General features: G+C 48.0%; 1 protein-coding gene across 2 annotated transcripts in view; it reads left to right on the top strand.

The window, feature by feature from the left end:
* LOC119843244 (bMERB domain-containing protein 1-like) overlaps nt 1-19835 on the top strand; it is a 68621-nt gene that overhangs the window by 45570 nt on the left and 3216 nt on the right. For both annotated transcript variants that reach the window (XM_038372340.2, XM_038372341.2), the window contains exons 3-6: nt 8170-8243; nt 12313-12427; nt 17414-17487; nt 18288-18443. In XM_038372340.2, the coding sequence (XP_038228268.1) occupies nt 8170-8243; nt 12313-12427; nt 17414-17487; nt 18288-18403 (379 nt within the window). In that variant the 3' untranslated portion in view covers nt 18404-18443. The remainder of the gene's footprint in view (nt 1-8169; nt 8244-12312; nt 12428-17413; nt 17488-18287; nt 18444-19835) is intronic.

The following is a 19835-nucleotide window of genomic DNA, read 5'->3' on the forward strand; positions in this document are numbered from 1 at the left end:
CAGCAGCTGGTATATTTTGCTTGTACAGCAGAACCGTGCAGGTCCCGGTCACTCCAGCAGCACCACTAATGCTCTTCTCCTTTCTATATATTTATCTTCCCTTCCCTAATTAATATTTTGATGTTCTCCGCTCAGCTGACAATGCTGCAGCTTTAGGCAGCTCTGTCCAAACATGACTCATTCCCAAAGGGGTGAAAGGATGGTGAATCACTGGGTTGTTTGAACTGCAGAATGGATGCTTAGCAACCCACACTTTAAAGTGAACTAAAGACATATCAGCTGAAGGCAGCACAAGCTAGTAAGTAGCAGAATCTATATAGCTGCTTGTCACTCAGTGCACTGGGCCTGGATACCTAGAAATGTCAACAGCATTCTCACAGATTGAAGGCTTTTCTGGGGGACTTGCAAAACATTTAATGGGCTTGAGCACATTCCAGTGAGTCCAAACCATGATAGGATTCTACGGCATCAGTAGGGCTTTGCAAAATTTACAATGTTCAGGTTTTATCTAGACTGGGAAAATGAGCTGTGTTAGTAAACATGTCAGCTCACACCCTTTTATTAGCATTGTTTAACATCACTCAACTTTGTAGTGCAGCCAAAGACAGCTATCTGGACTGGATTGGCTATCCTAGGTGTTGGGTGGTGGTTAACAGCCTGCTAATTAAAATATTTTAGTTAATATGTTTTCTAACACACATCATCTGCCTAATTTGAGCAAAGCCATGGAGGAAGGAGCGAGTCCCAGGTTCAGGTTCCTCTGTGTCAAGTTGGGTCCCCAACTCAGGTGTTTATGAGGTGGGCCCTGGCCCTGACCTGGGTATAGCTGCAGAAGAGGTGGGCCCTGATCATGATGGTCTCTGAGGTGGGCCCCAGCGCAAGGAGACTTTGAGGTAGAGGTGGGCCCGGCCTCAGGTGTCTCTGAGGCAGAGGTGGGCCCTGGTGACAAGTTGTATCTGAGGTGATGGTGGACTTGTTAAGTTAACAAGAATTGCAGGTGCTTAGCACTTCTGAGAATAAGGCCCTTAAATTGTATGCTTCTTGGGGCATGAACCTTGCAAGGACTGCTTTGTTACAGACAGGCATGAGACACAAACTTTAGACCTGAATTCATAGATTGCTAGGCCAGAAGGGACCATTGTGATCATCTAGTCTGACCTCTAAAAGTTGCCCAAAGGCTGTGTGTCTTCAGATCATGAGTTTTAGTTTGGGCTCATATCTACTCTTCACATGTCAGTGAAATGCCACGCATACCAACAGCACAGTAGAAATAATGCCAGCAGAACAGCAGCCACACCATACTGTTACTAGCAATTATTCCAAACGCTGGCCAGGTCAGCAATACCATGTAGTTCATTGTGTCCCCAGGAGCCCCTCAGTACCAACTGGTAGAAGACACACCAGACCATAACTCACATCAGGCCTGACACATTCAGTGCCCCGTTCTCATAATCCATACGTAAAGGTGTTGTGTAAAATATCCTATGCACACTGGTAACACACTTGCGTGACATATGTACGGGGTCTGTACAAAGAGTTATAGATGTTCTTAAAATGTGTTTGGCCGGCAGTGTATAAAGCCCAGCCTGGCCTAGACAAAGGCACGTCTGTTTACCCATCTGAGCAGCTTGATCGCAGAGGACATATCAGGTAAACAAAGCCATCAAGCTAGCAAGTAGGGGAGATGAATGCTTACCAGCCTCAAGAGGGGACGGAGCCTGCACCCCCAGGAAGCCTTCCAGGCTCTTGAAACAGAAACAGTGAACTTTGGGGTAATATTAAGGGGGAGCAAAGAGACATTTGGGTCATCCATCACCTACGGTACAAAGGGGAGCAGCCCCCTTTGAGTTCATGAAAAGTGGATCCTCTTGGACAGGGAGGCAAAAGTAGTTGTAAACTGACTATAAGTGAGAAACCTGCTTAGACAGAGATTGTAACTTGCTGAAATGGTTTTAGTCACTAGAAAGCTTGTTTTGTTTTGTCTTACTTGGAACCATATCTCTTTCACCTGTACCTATTATCCCTTACATCTCTCTCCTTTGCTAATAGACTGATTCTTGTTTTATTATAAAAGGTATAAAGTGGAGAGTGAGTTCTCAGCTAACCTAATAGGCTTGTGTGTGTACTATGTACTTAATAACTGCTGTGTGCAGCAAAGCTCTCTCTTGCTGAGGCCGAGAGGGGGAAGACAGTGGCTCACAGTTCTGGGTACCCCGAGAGAAGCATCACCATTATACCTGGATATGTTCATTTCCATGAAGCGAGGATACAGTGCGGGGACATGGATACAATTTTTAAAAATACTCCAAACAGCCGAAAACCCCCAACCTCAATGCGGAGGCAGCTAGGCTCCATTCACCTCCCCAGCCCCAGGTGAATGTCTGAGTCAGCTCTTCTGCTAATCAAACTGGCCATCTGGCCATAGTGATAGATTGTGATAGATTGTGGCTATGAGCAACTGCCGGGCTGGCGAGGCTGGGAGCCCTGGGGGAATATACAGTGACGGCTTCTGTTAGAGTAGAACCATATCTGGTCCTGGGGTCGCCCAGGGCTGCATTTCTTCTGCCGACAGAGTTGTTCTCTGCTCAGGATTTGAGCAACCCCTCCCTGCCTGTAGTGGGCTTTCTAGTCCCTTTATCAGCACAGTACTACTCGGGGCCACATACATCAAGAGCACAAGAACCAAGTTATGCAGTGGCCTGTGGGGGAAGGGACCTGCTCCTTGAGGCACCCCAGGAACAAGATGCACAATCCAGTCCCTGGTGTGCATGTGTGTTGTGAACCTGTCACACCAGAATGCCACCCCTCCCCATTCCACAGCTCTCCCATTCCCCTGCAATCACCGTCTCTGATGCTGAACCCAGTCTGGCCTCAGAGAAAGAACTGATCATATGGCAGATGGAGCTATGCAAGAAAAAACCTGACAGTTGCTCTGATGGGAAATTAGGCCTGAAGGTCTGTGAATATGGAAATAACCAACCCTGGGGAATTCCACTGTCATTCAGCAAGAGTTCAGTATGGAATTAGAACTAACCCTCTAATTGTCAAAGTCCATCAACTAGTTCTTAATTAAAGGGAAATGTTGTTGGAAGCACATCTTCACACTGGGATGGAAACCCAGCCAAATCTATAAGCAGTCGGCATCACTGCTGCTTGGCCAAGGAAATTCCCAGGGGAGCTGGGCTCCAAATGAACTGTAACTTGTTATTCCTTAATTTGTTATCATAAAAATGAAAAACACATTGTACCGTTTGGGACAACACTTTACATGCAAAACATGGAGGAAATTAGATGCTGCTTTGTTTTGACGTCTCAGGTGTGGAAACTGAGGTACAGAGAAGATAAGTGTTTGGGCCATGGTAACAAATGGCCAGTCACAGACCTAGGAAACAAAGCCAAGACACCTGACTCTCAGGTCTGCATGCCGATCCCGAACCACGAGTTACATGCCGATCAGAAGAGTCACTGCCCTGTAATTTGGAAGCACTGTAAGAAGGATTCACAATTTCCAGTATAGATCAATATTTGCAGATTTGAAAAATCCATACAAATAAATGTACAGTGAAAGTCTCCAACTCATGGACTTAGATGCCATGGAGCTTAGATGCCAAGAAAGAAAGGTGCCTTAGAAATACCATTGGGACAGATAGGGCCTGACGCAAAGGCCAATTGAAATCAACAAAAAGACTCCCATTGATTTCTGTGGGCTGTGGATCAGACAATGAAGAGATGTAGTCTTGAGAAAGCAGAAGCTGGGGGTGCAGGAAGAGTGCTGTTCTGATTATTGGATTTTAAAATTCACCCCAATTGTAAGCTTCAATGTAATAAATATGTGCAAGTTCATAAGATGTCCCAATAATCTAAAACTTTTTGCTAGTTTGGAAATCAACCATGGAAAATATCGTCAGGCTGTTTTTAATAAATGGATATTATGAACAAGTGCAAGAGACAGACAGAGAAGCTGGATTAGTGCAAACAAAAAGGACCTGCTGATATCGTTCAAGAACTGTTGAAATCATACTTGGTAAAACCAGAAGACGTGGAACCAGAAGTTAATGGACCAAAATTGGCATGATGGACAAAATACTGAGGGGCTGAACCATGCTGTACACATTTTCCCTTTCTGGTTTTCTTAAAAAGAGACTTTGAAAAAAAACACATTTTTATCTCCCATCTCCTGTCCCAGCTGGCATCTCTGCTCATCTTGTCCCATTTTCTCTGACCCCAGGATAGAAGGAACAGACCAGACTGAAAGGCTTTGTTCCTCTGACAGGGAAGTCATTAAGCCTTGCTCTTGTTCAAAGAACTTTGTTTTTCATTCATAAGTTCCGAAAATCATCACATCATCATGACATCCTGTTCTCAGCCCATCAGTGGGGACACCTAATTGCCAGCCCTGCAGAGTCATATAAGATCCAGTTCTGTTCCCTTCCTTTTGGGCTGCTTTTCACTCTCTTTCCTTCCTCCTACCCTGTCTCTCATTCTCTCAACTTTCCATCCAATCCTGAAATCAGCTGCATTGCATCAGCACAGCAAGATGAGATTACTACAGTCCTGCCCTAAGGAGAAAAAAACCCAATGGGATGACATCTCTGGCCTGAAGGGGAACCAGGGTCCAAGCAACAGGTGCTGTGGTTGACCTGCTAGCCAAAACATCCATTCGTATCCGAACTGCTGTCCAGTGTTCCAAAGACATCAACAAAAACTGTATTTCCGCCACATTTTCTATCCTACCTCTTCTTCACCTTTTGTGTGAGTGTCTCTGTTAGAAACAGGAGAAGTAAATACCTTTCACCCATCAGGACTGAAACTAAAATTAACCCACTTTCCTTTTCATCCAGTGAAGGTTGTTCTGAAAATAAAAGACTCTGATATTTTGCCTCCAAAAGGAGAAATACCTGACAGATTTTGATTGTGCAAAACAAACAATCATTCAATATCATTTTCAATATAAATGCTTATTTTAATTTCTTGTCTTTCTTGTGTTTGATCCATAAATTTTCAGCTTCACGAGTGCTTTTGGATGTTTGCCAAGGAACTGAGAAAAACCAAAACCTCTGTAGAAAGCCCCACCCACACAAGAACCAATGTCTGGAAGTTGAAACTAGACAAATTTAGACTAGAAATAAAGAGTACATGTTTACTGGTGACCATAACTAACCACTGGAACAACTTACCAGGGGGTGTGGCGAATTCTCCATCAGGGGACATTTTAAAAACAAGATGGGTTGTTTTTCTAAAAGATCTGCTATAGTTGAAACTGGAATTAATTCAGGGAAGTTCTCTGGCCTGTGTGATACAGGAGGTCAGACTAGATGATCACAATGGTCCCTTCTGGCTGCATAATCTTTGCATCTGTGTGTGAGAAAAATCATTGAAACTATAAGCAATCAATTCAATCATTTGTCCCTTGGGCTGGACAGCATGAAATATCCCAGTGCTGTTTCAGTGAAAAGGAGAGTGATTTTGAACAAAAAACTGGAAATCAAGTAATCAGCAAAAACCTCAGGCTGTTGGTGTTAAGGATGGAATGGGAAGAACTGGCATTGTATCTGGGATGAGGGATCTAAGGTTGATCCAGTTTTGAAGGTGCACAAGATCTACCAGGTACATAGCAAGGGGCTTAGGGAAATCCCCATCTATTCAATCCCTCAGAAGGAGCACTTATTCATGGGTAGACTTTACTTATGTGAGTAGCCCTACTGAGGTTACGTGAATAAGGATTTGCTGGATTGGGCCCTTAAATGAAGATACCAACATCTCTCCAGGGTTTTGTCAAACAATTGTTATTTCTTTTGTTTTCTTTGGAGATCGTGCAATTGGATTGTAGCAAACGCATGGGCTAACGAGCACCCTTTTCATTTAGATAAATGAATGCTCATTTCTACACTGCTTCTTTCCAGATAGCAAACCCAGGTGAGAAGCCAACAGCTAATGATGCTCCAGCTGAAATGCTCACAAGTTGGGGCTCAAGCTGCTGAGAAACTTCATCTTCAGGAGCTATCATTAACTAAAGACTATTCCTTTTAACTAGAGACAATTCCCAAGCTAAGCGCTAGTGGCAGGCACCCTCAAACACTGGGGCACCTTGAATCTGGATCCCAATTTGGGCTTCAGGTACATTTGGATTGGAATCTTGATATCGTTCCATTGGTTTGTGCCTGATTCTTGGCTATCTTATCACCATCGCCCTCGCTGGTTAATGGTGTGTTGGTCGTTTTAGTAGGGCATTGAAATGGAATTCTGCAGACAGAATTAGGTTGTGACATTATATTGTGTGCAGACTGGATGATTTTTCTTCTTTCTTACTTAAATCTGCAGGCTTCTTATTAGAAACCTACAAATGTCCTGTTTTTTAAAATATGAATTCTGTTACATTTTTTAATTCCACAAGGATTCTACTGTCTTACTTTCTATTTTGAATGCTTTAAAAATTCTAAATAAGTACAAAGAAAAAGGAAACCCTTTGACACAGTGTTTTGGAAGCTGTCCACAACTGTCAGGACAGAGAGAATAAGCCAGGCTTTAATAAATAAGCCAGGCTTTTTCATTGTTAGGTCCCATTAGAATGATGCAATGATTGCTTTGACATGACCAATGATGCAAACCATTTAATACTCACAAAAGCTCTTAAAAACAGCTTAATTAAAGTGTAGTTCTCTGGGAGAGATGGCATCTCCAGTCCACATGAATTGTGGGAACTGAATTCAGGTATTTGTTTGCTGTTTGTCTATACTAGAAGAGTAAGTTGACCTATAATAGGTCAACTTACAATCACTGCAGTAATTATTGGGGTGGTACATATCTACACTACCCTTCTTGGGTCGGTGGTGCGCATCCTCACCAGGCGTACTTCCACCTACTTAAGAGGAGCAGTGTGGGGAGCAGGGGAAGCTGCCTGGGGCTTCTCATCCCCGGGCAGCATGGTCCAACTGTCCCAGCTTCTCCCACACACCCCTGCCTTCTCTCTTCCGGGAGCTGGGCAGCCTTGTCAAATTGACGGGGAGCAGGGACTGAAGCCATCAGGGCTTCTCACTCTGGCTCCCAGCTGGAAGCAGGGTCCATTCTCCTCCCAGCTGAGAGCAGGTCCATTCTCCTCCCAGCCGGGAGTGGGGTCCATTCTCCTCCCAGCCGAGAGCGGGTCCATTCTCCTCCCAGCCAGGAGCGGGGTCCAGCTGCCCAGCTCTCCAAGGGTGGGGGGGCAGCAGGGCTTTAGCTGCCCAGTTTTCTTGTTAATTTCAGGGCGCCTGCTGTGAAATTGACAAGACAGCCAACAGCTGATATAAGGGACTTGGTGTCTTCACAGACACTGGGACGCCCTAACTACACCAACATAAGCCTTATGCCTCTGTGGAGGTGGAGTTATTGTGTTGGTGTTGTAGGGCACTTACATTGGCAGGAGGAAGGCTGTAGTTTAGACACTGACAAATAAGTGTGGGAACTAGGGGTTGGGGGGGGGGAGCTCCAGCACCCCCAGATTTTATGCAGGGCTCTGCTCCTGGCCCTGCATGCGGGGTCCCAGCCCCATGCCTGGGGCTCTGCTTCTGGCCCCCAACATAGGGTCCCAGCTGCCACCCGGCTCTGCTCCCAGCCCCGCATGTGGGGTCCAGGCCCTTTGCCTGGGGTTCTGCTTCTGGCCCAACACCTGCAGGGTCCTGCCCCATGCCCGGGGCTTTACTCCAGGCCCTGCACGTAGGATCCCAGCTGCTGGCCCCGTGCCCCAGGCTCTGCTCCCAGCCCCACACACGGGGTCCCAGCTGCTGGCCCTGAACCCAAAGCTCTGCTTCTGGCCCCACATGCAGGGTCCTGGCTTCTGCCCTGCACATGGGGCTCTGCTCCCAGCCCCGCACACAGGGTCTCAGCCCCACACCCAGGGCTCCGCTCCCAGCCCCACACATGTGGTCCTGGCTGCTGGCCCCACACTCACCCCCAGCCTCGGCCCCCTTCCCTGTCCAGGCCTCTCCCCCCTCCCGTAGACACAGCCCTGCTCTTGGCCCCAGATCGGGGGGGAGAGGGTAGGACAGGGGTAAGAGGGCTGGCTTTCAGCACCCCCACTAGTAAAAGTGTTCCAGCGTCATTGCACTGACATAATTAGGTCGACATAAGCTGCCTTATGTTGGCCTGTGTAGTGTAGACCAGTCCTAAGTGGTTTTGTTTGTGTCTCTGCAGGATGGATGACATTCAGCTTTGCAAAGAAATCAGTCGGCTGAAAAAGGAGCTCCAGAAACTCATTGCACTCCCAGGTAAGGCCCAGATACTTTGGAAAACTTCTGTGGCTTGAACCCAAAGCCCTTGAAGTTGATGGGAGTGCTTTTGATCAGGCCCTTTATTCCTGGATGTGCTCACACAAGGTAACAGGCAGGACTCCAAAGGTTCAGGGGATCAAGTCAGATGAGTAACCAGACATTTTGATTCAACTCTGAACCTCTCGAGTCTGCAAAGTTGGCCTGTGGCTCTTTCACAAAAGCAGCCCTTCTTGCAATATTGCTGGGACTTTCTTTTCCTAGCTAGCTGGAATTGTCACCAGATCATCTCTTTCTGTGGCTGTTTGCCTCTTCCACTGCTTGTCCTGGTCCAAACAAGGAAATGTCGAGAAACAAGAAAAGGAAAAGAAATAAGGAAATAAAAATTGTTACCCAAATCTTTTTGTAAGCCATTAGTGAGTGTGTGTTACAGGATCCTCTTCTGTGCCCAATCTACAGAGGACACAAGACTGTTACAGGCCCAGCTACCCTCTCACATTGTGCAGGGTTTCTAGTTAACCCCAACCAATCCAAATGGCACCCCAGGAACAGAAGGAGGACAATTCTTGGAATCCCTTAGTAGAGGGCCCCTTTGGAAGTTTTCAGTTGGTGGTGGGACGGGAGTGAGGCCTTTAAAGGCAGGGCCAAGCATCTAGAGTCATCAGATGTCGGTGTTGCTGGGGAAAACTCTCCTTTTCTTCGTGTGTTACCACAAAACTCAGCAGAAATTTAACACCAGCCTTTTGACAGCGAGGAGATGGGGCAGATGGCAGGCTAGCCTTGACTTCATAGGAAATGCTGCAGGCCCTGGTGGAGGAAGCCTGCCAGAAATCACAGGGGGCTAGAGACAGCGAGCAGCTTGACACATGCGAGGAGCATCACACACCCTTCTGTCCTGGGGAGGGCTGTGCATTTCAGCACCTAAAAGCTCTTGTCCAGCCTGAGTTCAGAGAGTGGAGATAGAGGAGCCACCAGAGCCCCAGATTGTGGCAGGTATGTACTGGGAATCTAGCTAGTCTCTTTGTAAATAAGGGTTACGGCTAACGGATTCATATTCATAGCTTAACAATTTCAGAAAGCCTCTCACTGGGTAACTGGAGTAAGTACGTCCACTGAAAGGAGAGGGCCTTATATTCCTTTACACCAAGGCCTATTTACACTGGCAGAGTGCCGTACCGGGGCCTTAACGTGCATGAGGATCCAGTCCAGACAGTGTGGAGAGATCCCCGATATGGATGTACCCAACATTCAGGAGCCCTTTGGACAGAGAAAAAAAAGCCAAAAAGAAAATCAAAACATCCTCAGAAGGGAAATTCTGTCCTTTCCTCCCTATATCATGCAGCACCTTAAGATGGTGTTCTCTCCCAGCCCCCATCACTCTGCCGAGTTGCGCTCCACCTCTACCTTCGCCTCTTCTCTCACTCTGGTCTTCAAGCTTTCTGCCGTGCCATCTGGAACTCCTTATCCAACCCCCGGGTGCCCAGATTTCCCCCTTTCAAATCTTTCCTTAAAATGTTGACTTCTGGCAGATGCACCATCCTTCCACAGAGGGAAAGAGAGCATTGGGAGAGAAACAAAACAAGACAAAGCCACACCCCACTCTCTAAAGGGTGTCTCCAAAGCCCATTGAAGTAAATGGGAATCAGGTCCAAAGGCAGGACCTTCCCCTGCGTCTCCCAGTGTGTTGTGTGTGTTGCCGATCTCTTTAGACTGAATCCTCTTTGGACAGCAGCCAGGTCTTCTAGGCTACAAACAGCAGCAGCGCACTGTCAGTGCTTAAATAATAATGAGTAAAAATAACTTCATTGCAGAGCTGGTCACGTCAGTGTCATTAAGGAAATGGCTCCCGTCAAGCGTTCCTAATTCAGGGCCCAATTAAGGAAACCACTTAATCATACGCTTTCCTGGATAGGAATGAGCCTAATACATGTTGAAGTGTTTCCCTGTACTGGGGCCATAAACAGTAGGGTCTGGGCTTAAGTTTGTTCCAGCCACAAGTCTCACTCTGCAGATCTGAGAGGTCCCAGGAGTTGCAATGAAGCATTAGAGAGCGCAGTGCTGTGATGTTTGAATCCATGAAGCAGGAAGGGTCTGTACATTCTACTCCTAGAACAGCATCTCAGCTCATTTACAAGACTCTGTTTGTTCTCTGCCTGGAGGGCGTCTCGAGATCTAGGATGACTTGAGTCTTTCTTGTGCCATGAGTCTTTCTTGTGCCATGTCGCTGCTGCTTCAGGTTTGGCTATAAACCAGGAATGTGCAGATTGATTCAGGTTAGAGATGGGCTCAATCCCACAAAATGTAGGTCCCAATTCAGATTTTGAACCTGATCCTATAACTGAGGGATGTTCCGACTGGGGCGGGGGGATATCAGGTCTGCCCATTATAAAGGCCAGAGCCATTTGCAAAATTTGGATCCAGCGAGTCAACTCAGAACATGCTGCAAATCTCATGAGAAACACTGAACTTGTGAGACTCGCAGTAGCGCTTCAAAAGACAGATCCAGCAGAGGTTAGGTTCTAGATAAGAACCCCAAACATATGGGTGCTTGCCCAGGGTTTAGCCAAACCTCTCTAGGCTAGAAAGCTCACATGGCCAGGATATCTTTGACATACAAAGGCATATCAAGGTCGAGATGGAATCTGAAGCCACCAAAGTTCAAACTACAAACAAGAAGCATATTTTTAAAAGTGAATATGCCTCACTAGAGCTTTTAACTCAAGTTAATTGACTGCCAATTAACTCAGATTAACTAACATGTTTGGACATCTATCTACGGTACTAATATGGCCACCATTACTGGAGTATCTGATCATCTTACAAACTTGAATTATTTATACGCACAAAATCCCTGTGAAGTAGGGCAGTGCTATTAACTCCACTGTACAGATGGGGAACTAAGGCACAGAGACTAAGTGACTTGCCCAAGGCCACACAAGAAGTCTGTGGCGGAGCAGAGATTTGACTAGAGACCTCCCAACAACCAGGCTAGTGCCCTACTCACTGGACAACCCTTTTTCTGTAGAGACATGCTAATCTGGAAACCCCACATATGTTTCCTCCAGGACACACATGTTTGTGGTATACCTTTGAACTGAAGTAGGATATAAGAGAGGCCTGTGCTGATGGGTAAATTTCACCCGAGAAGTAGGAGAAACTTCTGTGGCCTACGGAGGCTGCGAACACTGTAGAATAATGATGACAATTCCTCCCATTCAGCCCCTAGCAGCGGCGTCTCGGGTCGATATATAGAAGGCTTTAAACTGCAAGTCAATACCCAGTTTAGGCACTGCTGAGATCCAGCCTACAGGTTTGTTCCACATCGCGGATTGCACTGTGTATTTACCTAGCTGGAGGAGGACTGCCGATGGAAAGCCATTTGGTGCTGGATTGAGTTTGGAAGTGATTGCCAAAAAACACAGTTGCATACACAGCCAATCTCAGTCTTTCAGTAATTTATCTTTAATGCTGCTTAAATCATCTCCACATTTCTGTGTATTTACCAGAGTTTTATGTACATGGGACTTGAAGGTTGCCCAGATTTTGTACACAGTGGAAAGGGATGCAGGAGGTTATCCCGGGTGCTGAGGGTCAGGCCAACCGCATGGGATTTCAGTGAGGATTTTAGCTAAAACTTTCAAAACTACCTGGGAGATGGACATACCCAGTCCCTGTTGATTCTAATGGGAGATGGGGCATCCAGATCCCTTTAGCACCATTGAAAATCAGGGATCACTGAGAGAGATTCGATGGTCTGCGTTATGCAGGACGGAGACCAGACTAATTATAATGGATCATTCTGCCTCAGTATCTTTGAATCTGTGGATTTTCACGGAAAGTCAATGGGACTTGTTCAGTGTGGGAGGCAGCCCAAATGCTGCTATTGTTAGTCAAGCTAGCTAGATCAAAGCCAGCTTGGGTATGTCTACAGCTTGGGTATGTCTACACCTCCGATTGCAGGGCAGACATACCCTAAGAAGCCAGCCCTGCCTGCAGCACAGTTAGAATCGCAGGTTTCTATATTTCGGTGCATTGGAACAAACAGTGGTTTGTGTTTTCTGTATTGCAGAGAAAGAAAAGTCCAACGAGGAGAAGCAGAGGGAGGAGGAGCTGGTGCAGCAGATACACAAGCTGGTGGAAACCCGGGATTTCCTGGTGGATGATGTGGAATTTGAAAGACTGAGGTACCTGGATGAGCCAACTCAAGTGGGTTTGAAACTTGCAGGGGTTGGCAGAGCTCCAGCATGTCAGTCTCCCAGCGTCTGCACTGGGGGCAGGAAATGCACAGAACAGCTCAGCGGTTAGGGAGCTGTGCAGGGTCGGATTAAGGCAGCCCGGGACACTAGACACATTATAACACTGCCCCCGGGCACTACCTTTGCAGCCCTGCCTCCACACACTGTGGCTTCATCCCCCACATGGAGTGGCTGTGTCAAGGGGACACGTTCCAGAGAGGTAGGGATAGTGGCATACCTTTATCCTTCCCCAGAGTGGCAGGGGGGCAGTAAAGCAGCTCCCCTGGACTCACTCCAGCAGCCAGGTGTATCTGTTTGGGTGGGCCAGCCCCACTGCACTCTTCGCCTCTTGCCACGTGCTGAGTCTTCTGTTGGCAAGGTGTTGGCAGGGGATCCCCAAAGCGGTGGGTCCTGGAGTCAATACCCCATTGAGCTGGTATGCAGCAGTTCACGCCTCTCAGAGCTACTGTTTCAGGCTATCTGCAGACTCAGGCAGACTATGCAGCATAGATTACACTCAGGTCACATTTCTGAGCTTTTCTTCAGACTCCTTATTAAAATGAAAGCAGAGATTCCAATGTAATCACATGACTAGAAACTGGGACCACAGGTATACGGTCTGCAGTGCTTATGCCATAAGCTGGCCTAGAGGTGTAGAATGGGGCAGAAGCAGGGGAAAGGCAACATGCACTGGTGGTGATAGAAGGAACTTAAGAACATAAGAGCGGCCATACTGGGTCAGACCAAAGGCCCATCTAGCCCAGTGTCCTGTCTTCCGACAGTGGCCAATGCCATGTGCCGCAGAGGGAATGAACAGAACAGGTAATCATCCAGTGATCCAGCCCCTGTCGCCTGTTCCCAGCTTCTGACAAACAGGCTGAGCAGGACGTGGCTTTAAGCAAAGGGGCAGCTGCTAGCTATGGGAGTTGAGCAGGGGGTTGGACTAGATGACCTCCTGAGGTCTCTTCCAACCCATAGCTTCTATGATTCTATGACATGCCAAGTCTGTGCAAGAAGACGTCCTGAAATGCAAAGGGTGGGGTAACTAAGCCAGGTCTGTCTGCACTAGGGGTTCGTAAGTTGCTGCAGAGCCCTCAGTCATGCCGCAGCAGGCAGGAAGCAAGGGCAGTCAGGCCCAGTTAGCCGCTGCAGAATGAAACCATTCAGGCCCATTCAAAGCTGAGGCAGCATGTGCCTCTGGCTTTCCCCAGAGCTCCGTGTTCACCCCAACAAGCACAGCACCCCTGCAAGCCTTCGTTTAGGATTCAAGCGGAATGCAATACATTTTTGGAACACGTCTCTGCTTGCAGACACCAGTCACTTGAGCTCTGCCGTCGCATGTAGTCGCACATGGGTGTTGTGCTGGGGGCCTGGGGCATTCCTGTTCGTCATGCCATCTGGACAGCACATTGCAGCCCCTCGCTTGCACGCTGCTGAGCCGTGCTCTGCCACCTGTTGGGCACATTGAGATTTCTCCTTAATTCTGCCACCTACTGTACATGCCTCCTCGGGCTGGCACCTCCACCCCGCTGGATCTGTTCTCCGGGACTTGGGGGGCTGTGGTCGCTCGTTGTTACTGCTGGCCCCAGTTAACGTGGGGGGACATGAGAAATGAAGGGAGGGACAGACTGTTGCTCAGGTGTGTGTGCGAAGCGGCGAGGTGCTGCAGGTAACTCCTGGGGACAGACAGCGCTGGAGGTGGTTCCCGCAGGAGTTACCCTGCGGGCGGTGGGACTGCCTCCTTCGCTGTGGGGTGCAGTAACTGCAGAGTGATAGTCAGGGACAGGGGAACCAATTAGGAGATGACCCCATGCCCTGCCCCACCCTGCCCTGCCAAGCAAACATTTTTAAAGATCCTGAAATGTTCAGCTAACTGACACCTGCCCCCCACATCTCCCTCCATGGAGACTTAGATCACAAAAAGGCCTCTATGCCTTCTGCTTTCCCCGCACCATGCTTCTGCGAGGCAGTGTATCTCTGTCTACCACATGTATAGTGCCGGGCACTGTATCTTGGCATCAAATTCATTTTCCAAGCTAACCATCACAATGTAATCTGACATGGCCTCAGTTGATGCCATCATAGGGGCTGGGGCTTCTGCTTGGAGAAATATTTGTGGGGAGGAGGGGAGTTATTTTTGTTAAAGGCCAGCGGTTCCCCTTCCTGCATTGTTATTCTTCAGCTTCAGTTACTTCAAGCATGCTTCTGTGAAAAGATGAGGTCTGCACTGAGCACTTAACTAAAACCCAGGCTGATTTCTTCTCGTAGGAGCCAGATTGCTGGGCTAATTTCCCCAGAGTCTTTGTGGAGTGGCCAGTTTCCTATAAACCCTTTACCGGCTGTATTTTAGGGGCAGCCCATCTGTCCCTTCCCCCAAAACACCCTTCTAGCCTCCCTGCCAGTTAGCAGGTAAAGAGCTCTAAAGCTGCCATGTCCCAGAGTGTACAGGGCCAGTGGAAATCCACATTCTCATGCAATAAGTCTGGTAAACCAGGGTGCCAGGTCCTGTGCTGACATCATTGTGGCAGGACTGTGGCGTGCTCTCAGCCCAGAGCTCACGAGCTCCAGCTCCGCCTAGCTTGTGAAATCTGATCAGATCACAGCACACAGCATGGGCCTGTGACCTGGTCAGATTTCACTGGTGACCTGCTGCAAGAGGTGAGCTGATGGGTAGACTCTGAGAGGAAGGTGTTTCCTTTTACTGCAGGTGGACTGCACGAGGGTTGGTTTGTTATTTGTATAACATAGAGCGGAGGTGCCCTAACCAAACTCAGGGCCCCCTTGGTGCTAGGACCTGTACAAACATAGTGAGAGCCCCGCCCCAAAGAGCCGATAATCTAACTAGACGAAGCAAAGAGTGGGAAGGGAAATAGATGCAAGGAGAGGTGAAGTGACTTCTTTACATTCATACAGCAGGTCAGCCAGGAACAGAGCCCAGGTCTTCTGAGTCCCAACCCAGTGCTCTATCCACCAGGACTATACACAGACATGAACACTGGGCTCAGCTTTGGAAAGCTCCCTGCCAAGTGGAAAACGTTTAAGAGGTCCAGGACTGGGACGTTGTTGGATTATTGTGGGAATCGGGGGATGGCTGGGAAGTGGGGTGAGGGAGAATGACACCCCAAAAGTCCAGAGGGGTTATGCTGCAGGCTAGTTTTCAATGTCTGAGACGTCAGCTAGGAAACAGTAGAGGCTGGGGAATGTGGAAGTTTCTAGGCACTAGGCAGAAATGAAGGATTGCAAGACAGGGAAGCACAAGACAAGACACCCCCGCCACATAAGGATCTTGCTTTTGAGGTTTAGCGGACAAAGCTAATCCACGTTGGTGCAGGGCAGAGTTCTGAGATTTAGCATCCAATTCTCTCCTCTGTGCGCTGATATGTGTATTGCCGATCTATTATAGCTAAGTGGAGATCCAGTCACTAACCCCCATCCCTGCAAGGAGAGGCAAGTCCTAAAGCTGTCTGATCAGGAGGTTCAGCTGACATCCAGTTCTGCTGGGCCAGGTCCCACCCCAAAACGCCAGACAGGCAGAGAGCCCTACACTATTGAACACGCTATGTGTGCAGAAAGGAAACCAACTGAAGATGTGAAAGTAACATGGCTAATTCTAATGTGTTGACACCAATATCTCACACGAGAAGGGGGGTCACCTGGAGAGAACAGAGGCTAGATGGCTTACCACTTAGGTCCATGCTGGGTCAACAGGAAAAGGTTTTATGATACACTGGAGAAACAATAGCTCTTAGCACTTGGAGGGCAGTCACCATCTTCAAAGTGTAATCCACTGGTCGAGTGAGTCACAGGAGCCCCTCTGAGCTGATTCACACAAGCTTTAGCTCAAGCTATGTAGCAGTTCATGCTTTTCACTCTGGAGGTCTCCAGTTCGATCCCCAGTGCATTGGCCAAGATGGCAGCTGTCACAAAAGCTGGGATTTTCAAAGGTGCCAGTCCCCACTGAATGTCCCAGACAGTAGCACACTGGCTGGTGCCACTGGTACAAGTTGAAATCCACCCCCTGCTCCCATACACTCACTCCACAGAGAAGTGAAGAGACTTGCCTGTGATTGCAGAGGAAATCAGATGGTAAGATGGGATCAAAACTCAAGATCTCCCGGCTCCCAGTCCCATGCTCCAATCAGACAATGCCTCTCTGTCTCAAAACTGGGGTGACTATATTTTAAGCCCTGTCCTGTCCCATCCAGACTTCTTTGGCAAAAATGGGTATTTGTCCTGTTTGCTCTTGTCCACTTGATCAGTTGGCAAGAACAAATGGGACAAATGTCCATTTTTGTCAAAAAAGTGGGATGTGGAGGGGGCAAGTGGTGATGCAGCCCTGCACAGGGAGGGAGTCAGGGCTTGGGCAGGGGACAGGCAGGGCTTGGGCAAGCAGCAACCCCAGCCTCATGCGGGGGGCGGGGGAGGCAGAGCTCAGGCTAGTGGCTCAGGCTAGTCCTTTGCGGAGAGGGGAGGCTGGGGCTTGGGAAAGCGGCTTGGGCCAGCCCTGCGCAGAGGCGGAAGGTTGGGGGCGGACTAGCCCCACGTGGTGTCCTGTTTTCCCTTTGAGAAATATGGTCACCTTACTCAAAACGGCCTTCTGCGGGTACATCTGCATGGGAAAAAACACACCCGCGGCAGTGAATCTCAGAGCCCGGGTCAATTGACTTGGACTTACACTAAAAATAGCAATGTAGACATTCCCGTGCAGGCTGGAGCCCGGGCTCTGAAGCCCAGCTAGGGGAGGGGCTCAGAGCCAGGCTCCAGCCCGAGGGGGAATGGCTACACTGCCACTTCCAGCCCAGTAGCGCAAACCCCTCAAGTGCATGTCAGTTGACGTGGGGTCTGAGACTGGCTGCCGTGGCGTTATTTTGCTGTGTACCCAGAGTGGTTCACTGGCCCATTTGTTAAGCAAGAGCCAATTTCCTCCTGTCATAGGGAAAGAGAAGAAGACAAAGAAATGACTGAATTCCTGCAAACGAAGCTCTCCAAAAGCTGCCTCCAGAAAGCAAGTAGGTGCCTGATTCATATTATTCATCACACAGACATCTCTTTGGCACTTTATCCTGTTTACAAAGCTGGCTAGTCCCAAGAATTAATTGCTATAAACAGACCAGCGATTTTAATACTGGGACCATATGCCACCAGAAGAAAGAGGGGGAGGGGAGTGGCAACTCAACAGAGGGGCTATTGCCCGTCTCTGATGCCTAAGTGTCATATCCCAGGAAGATGACAGGTTGATATATGTGTCACGGTTCTGCTTCTCACCTGGATTTTCCACAAAGATGCTTTGGGGGCTGGTTGGGGTGGCTGTCCCCTCTGTGGTTTAGGTATTTAACGTGTCTGCTATTCTACCCAGCTACTTATGTAACCCCCATCACCCTGTTATTTGAGCACTCCCAGATCCTCAAAAATAAAAATAGTGATAGCCTGTCTCCCATGTTCCATCCAGGGTCATTCAGAGCATATCTTCTTCTTCTGGGGCTCTTCCTTATCCACAAAGGAGGCAGATCATTGGCCAAGTGAGATGTGCACATCCTTGGCAATAATAGAGGCATTCTCCATCCATGACTGTTTGGGAGGAAAGTCCAGTCTGGGCCCACTCAACCATATCTGAGATCACATGGGGCATGTCTCATGACTCCTAAGGACATATGTCTCAGCCCTGGTCATTTGGGAGGTACATCCCAGCCCTGACCTCTTGGGACCCAAGTTCCATCCAGTGAGGGAAGCCCTAAGAGGTGACACTGACACTAGCCCTCCTTCTGCTCTTTTGTTGTTGACCATTACAATAACAAGATCTTTTTAACAGCCCCTGTCAAAGAGAAGATGATGTCCAGAGGACAGCAAACCTCCACACCGTACATGACCAAAACAGGCCTCACCCTGCTCAAGGAATGCTGCGGTTTCACCTGTTCCATTATGTAGACTCATTCCCTGGTCTCCTCTGCACGGGACAAGATCATGGGTAACGTAGACCTCCCTGCTCTCAGAGAAGCCAACCATGAAGCCAGCAAAATTTCCTGATCCCGGCCTTACCGTTGTTCTTTGGGGAGCACCATAGGGCAGGAAATGGGTTTCCTGCCTGTTGAAATATTTTGAGAGATCAACAAATATTCCTGAATTGGGAACCAAAATGCAAAATCTCTAAATTTTTTGCAAACCAAAAGTGTGGGGGGGGAAAAACCCAGTTTGGATCGATGGAAACATTTCTATGTTTTAAAAAACTTTTTAAAACTATAATTAGCTTAACATTTCAGAATTAAAAGATTTTTTTTAACTTAAATTAGCTTGCATTTCTAAACACCAACCAGAGTTTTACAGTTTTGACATGAAACATTTCAACAATTTCCAAAAAATATTTTCCCCCCAAAATTTGAAAAACTTCATCAAAATCATCTCATGAAAAGTTGTAGTGTTGACGACTTGGCAGTTTCTGATGGAAAAATCCCCGACCAGCTAAACAAGGGAAGCCCTGGGCTGGCCTGGCCTTTCCTCTTCAGTACACTCCCACCTTCACCTGCTTAGATGCCACTGGACTTATTTATGTGTAAAGAAAGCTTGGGTGCTGGAACAATGTATATAGTGGGGGTGCTGAGAGCCATTGAACCAAACTGTAAACTCTGGATATAAAGGAAACCTATTTCAAGCCAGGAGGTGCTGCCGCACCCCTATTTCCAGCACCTATGAAAGGAAGGATCGCTGGGTCAAACTGATCTCGTGCGTGGTGTAACTGACATTGATGGCATTACAGCACAGATGTACCTGGCCCTGTGTCTTTTTCACCTAACATGCTGAAAGTTTGAGAAATCAGCCGGTCTTTCTGTCCAGTAGGTCTTTCTGTCCAGCCCAAAAACCACTCTAGCCTGTCCCTCCCATCTTCTTCTCATTAGCAGGTTACATATAAGCCACCAAGATCTACAGGAGTTACCTAGCATTGGCAACAACAGAGTGCACAACCCTAAGACCTTATTTTACAAACAGAGTTTCTTCAGGACAGAATAAAGGCAATGCTCTGTAACACTGCTCTATTCCAGGGTATGTATATGCATAACTCCTACTGATGCTGTCAAGAGACTGATATGCCAAGGAGACTAGCAAACTAGCTGTTCAACCACCATACCTTCAAACTTTGATTATTTTTGTTTAGGAAGTGCTCAGAAGCTCTGATCAGGGTTGGGGCCCTTGGGCTAGCCACCAGAGCTCAGACGCAGTGGTAGCTAGCTTGAGCCGAGACTCGGGTAGCTAGCCTGAGCCATTCCCATGCCACATTGATCCCTAGACACCAGGCTGTCCTGTCATTCTCACTCGCGTTCCCTGGCCCAATGACTAGTTGCTGTCATTATGAATGATGACGAAT

The sequence above is a fragment of the Dermochelys coriacea genome, chromosome 14 (genome assembly GCF_009764565.3).
Source record: "Dermochelys coriacea isolate rDerCor1 chromosome 14, rDerCor1.pri.v4, whole genome shotgun sequence".
Lineage (NCBI taxonomy): Eukaryota > Metazoa > Chordata > Testudines > Dermochelyidae > Dermochelys > Dermochelys coriacea.